Source organism: Tribolium madens, unplaced genomic scaffold (assembly GCF_015345945.1).
Source record: "Tribolium madens isolate multiple individuals breed KSU strain unplaced genomic scaffold, Tmad_KSU_1.1 Scaffold_96;HRSCAF=242;Tcas5.2_LG5, whole genome shotgun sequence".
Classification (NCBI taxonomy): domain Eukaryota; kingdom Metazoa; phylum Arthropoda; class Insecta; order Coleoptera; family Tenebrionidae; genus Tribolium; species Tribolium madens.
In genome coordinates, this window is record NW_025401068.1 from 3539060 (window position 1) to 3543403 (window position 4344).

The 4344-nt window shown below is 32.5% G+C and overlaps 1 protein-coding gene across 8 annotated transcripts in view; it reads right to left on the reverse strand.

Annotated features, from left to right (window-relative positions):
- Nucleotides 1-1803, reverse strand: part of LOC123013129 — a 3163-nt gene extending 1360 nt beyond the window's left edge. The window contains exons 1-3 of one of the 8 annotated variants that reach the window (XM_044411492.1): nt 1458-1803; nt 1133-1259; nt 534-1074 (exon numbers count right to left, since the gene is read on the reverse strand). In XM_044411492.1, the coding sequence (XP_044267427.1) occupies nt 534-1074; nt 1133-1169 (578 nt within the window). In that variant the 5' untranslated portion in view covers nt 1170-1259; nt 1458-1803. Of the gene's footprint in view, nt 1-533; nt 1084-1132; nt 1407-1457 lie in introns of all 8 variants that reach the window. The other 7 variants (XM_044411490.1, XM_044411491.1, XM_044411487.1 and 4 more) reach the window with 7 other exon arrangements.
- Between the last annotated feature and the right edge of the window lie 2541 nt (nt 1804-4344).

A 4344-nucleotide genomic window follows, 5' to 3' on the forward strand; every position in this document is an offset into this window, starting at 1 on the left:
CAATAATACGCCATCAACTCTATAAAAAAAATTTGAAATAGAAGAAATATGGAAAGAATTATTACTGATAATTAAATAATGAATTGTTTTTCACAAATATTAAATAATCTCTCAAAAACGTAATAATGCAGAATGATAAAAAAATTAAAACATGGAAATTTCCATTGTAATAAAACACATTTTAATGGGTGCATGAGCACACACAAAGCAAGAATTGGATAACCCAGTTTTTAGAATTATAAGAAATATGTTTTCAAACCAATTTATCTATTTCAAATAAATTCATCCATACTACCTAGCTTTAAAACCTGAAAAAGTTTGATTGCAAAATTTTCCAACATTTTTATTACAATTAAAGTAATACGTAAAAATTGCTTCTGTGATACTTTCCCAGCAGGAAAAACTTGAATGGAAATAAATGAAAATTGAAAGAATTTGAATGATGAATTTTGTGAAATGACAATAATGACAAGCAATTGACATTTGACAGCTGTCATATGTCACACTTTCAGAATAATAAGAAAAGTTCTTACCCTCTATCAGCAGGATTTACAGTAAGTCCATAATGAATATCTGCTTGCCAGGGATTAAATTTCCTTTCACTCGCGACCTCCTCACAGTAGCCGTTTGTATTTTCTTCATAATCTGACTGACTGTCTTCACTGCCCCCATCAATTCTCATCTGCTTGCTCCCCTTGTGATAAACCTCCCCATTCACTCCACGTCTGACTCTCCTGCGCCTTGTGATAGTGTAGTGCATTGAGTCGTAACCCTCCCTTCTCATCATTTCAGGCAAATATCGTCTACGCGCATTAATGAACCAATTACTGATTTGAAGGACTGTCAAATTAGTCTCCTGGGAGAGTATATTTTTCTCCACTTCAGTTGGATAAGCATTAAATCTGTGTTCATAGAGCCAGTTTTTCAGGATTTTGACAGCGTCTTTGGGTAAGTGTCCTCGGCGTTTTATGGCGGATTTCTCCACTTGGTGGTAGTGAAACATAATGGGCTGCTCCTCATCTGAGCCTGTTTCCGCCTCCTCTTCGGCGCTGCTGGTAGATTGGAATCTGGAGTCTGTAAAGACTATGGGACATTGAGTGTTTCCCTACACTTTGCAAACTGGGATACTAACCCACTTCCCTCATGTGGTACTCGTTGGGGCTCGACATTTTCAACGAAGTGACTTATTCAAGGAGCAACAGCTTCCTGAAAGCGTACTTACTCACAATCGCTCATGCATTAATCGAACAGTTTGACAACTTCTAGAACAAAGGAGACTCTGTTTTTATATTAGCGACGAATTTAAACAATTAAATAAACAAATCTTGCACACATTCTTCGACAAAAACTTATCTTTTAAGCTGTATGTTTAGGTCAACATGCAACAAAATTGACTAGTGACGTCACTATGGAGGGGATGGGTGTGTGTGAAATATTTTTTTACAATTAGTCCTTACCTCAAACATTCAAAGGGATTTCGAGTTTAGTAATTTGCTTTATTTAAAACACAACAAGAGATTTTCCGCAGATGATGTTTGAAAACAAATTTCACACAAATGTCAATACAATTAGGTTATGTCGAAAGCTTGGGAAATTGACAAGATTTTCAATCACTTTGCACTAAAATAACAAATCCAGAGGGATTTTCACATTTACCTACACTTTTAATTGGATTTTATTACAACTCGGAATAGGATATGATGCCGAATTCACCATTACATTTAGGGACTGCGGAGTTTTGAGGCAGCTTTTGTTTGCCTACCATGGTACAGCGATCGACGCCATTTCGCTACCGAAGCGACCGTCCGGAAACAACGATTATCAGTTTATCACCACAATTCCGGTCACGTCACCAACGAAAAAATTAAGTAAATAATATGACTAAATTTATTAATAACCGTACAAGCGCATTATTAGTCTTAAAGTTAGATAACTGTTGCTATGTTACGTTTAATTTAATTAAATTTCTAATTAAAGTGGAGACAACTTTGAAATTAAGTTGGCAACATTGAGTAATCCAAAGACAGAAAATATGAGACTTGTCAATTTTCATATCTTTTGTTTGGATGGTTTTCATAATAGTCAATTTAATTAATTTCAAAATCATAGACGATTTTTTTTTTTCGGTAAAATAAAAAAACTTCAAAAGATGCATAGAATAAAAATATATTTTTAATTTCAAAAAAATATACCGAGTGTCCCAGGCAGATTTGGATATAGGAAATTAATATACGAAATTAGTTTTTATTTTTTTCCGGTTGCAGGAGTAACAGAAATCAAATCTGATTGATAAAGTTTCTAGTGCTCGAAAAGGGCCATCTAATCGACATTTTTATTAATTCTCCAATTAACTCCATTTGAGCGAAAACAGCTCTCAAAAAATTGAAATTTGATTTTGCCGTGTTAGCGTTACTAAGAAACAAACTATCAAGTCATTGTTGCCAACAGAGAATTTGTCAACTAAAATCCCTTTCGCTTTTGGTTATTCAGTCAGATGTTCTGTTCTACGAGATGTCGAAAAATCCGATTTTAGAATTAAAAATTGTTATTTTTGAATTCAATATTTGTAATTTTTTGTTTTATTAAATATGTTTACTTTTCTACTTGTTGAATGTTTAAATCGCATAAAACTAGAAAAATTAAGAAATTCCTTTTTATTTAGAGGCTAATTTTTTCGATCATCACTCATATGTTATAATTTCAAATAGTAATAATTAACTGGTAATTGTTTCCTGTATTTTGGATTTTTTTATTCACTGAACAAAAATAACCACAAAAATAATCCAAAATTAAAAAAATATTTTCTCTCATGTTTTCTAATTTGTTTCTTGTTTTCTCTTTTAATCATTTTGTATACAAGATGAATCATCATTATTTAAAATATACAAATATTTTTTTGTTATAAGATTGCCAAAAATGCATTTACTGAAAAATGTTTCCAACTATAAAACAAGAATCGTATCAATTTTTTTTGACAACATATTAAAAAAATAAAAGTTTATATTGTTGTAACTTATTTGTGAGACAACTTGTATATTTAAAAATAATTTTGGGTAAATAAATTTTTATAAATTTTAACAATAGTTTTTGGTTGGAACATGTGGTATAAAAACTGTTATAATTAGTCAAATTTATCAGTTCTGAGCGTTATTTAAATTTTCTGAAGCAGGAACAAAAATTATTTTCTGGTGCGATTCCACATCGGTCGCGTTTCGCGAGAAAGCTCCTACAATCGAAAGAATCGCATTTTATTCACCAGAATTTCACATATTTTACACTTTGTTTACTCATTCGCTTACTCAGTGCAGTACGAGTCAAAAACTGAGTTAATTATTTTTACAATTCCTGAAAAAACTACCACAGCAACATATTACACGCTATAGCGTGAGTTATCGATGACGCTATCCCCGACTTACGTCCCAACGCTAACCCAGAGAACGCGCTAATCCCCTCTCCACGTCATTGGCGTCTACCATTGGTCAAGACACCTATCATTATCTCCCACTTCGTCGGCACCAACCGTAGAATTTTTGAAAAATAAATCGGAACCCATTTACAAGTCGACTTTCAAACAAGTTAGGTTGCTGTGATTTATACCGATTTTTTTGTTTTAAACGAATTTCAGTTTATCAGTGAATGTGTAATACCAGGTGATAACAAGATTTATCTACCATCGTCGTGGAAAATGGTAAGAAACGCGGGAAAAACGAAGAAAGACAAAGCGGTAGTTATCCTTAAGTTTTTGATGGGTGAGGGTTTGGTGCATGTTTTATTTTAATCATGACTAGATCCACACTCATCCAAAAATTTGGTGTCATCATCCGAAGAAAATTATCGCTTAATTTAACAAATGGTTCTTTGTTTGCGCTCGCATTTAACCGACCAGTTTCCCGCCAAAATCACACCAACAACTTGATTTTAAAAAATGCGAAATTTATCACATTTCCAAATTATTTTTTTCAATCTTGGGTTTTTGTTCCCATGGTTCTCCTCGCCTGTTTTCGCGTCTTCGCACCGGTTTCAGGAATGTATGATTTTGTATTCATTGTTCTTCTCCAGACAATCTATTTCCATTGTTATGAACTTTACAAAAGTTGTTTTTTTTATATTGTAGCGTCATTCATATTTTTAGATTTAAATTTGATTTTATTGTATTTAATTCAGGCTCAGGAAAAATCCAAAACTGTAATTAACGAGCAATTTAGATCAATTTACTCCCAGGAGTTCGGTAATTCTTTTTTAATTTCTATAAATATTCCAAACAAATAAAAAATGAAGCAGAAAAATTAAACAAACTACTACATATCTCAATAATCTCAAATTAGGAACTTTTATTTTTGGTGC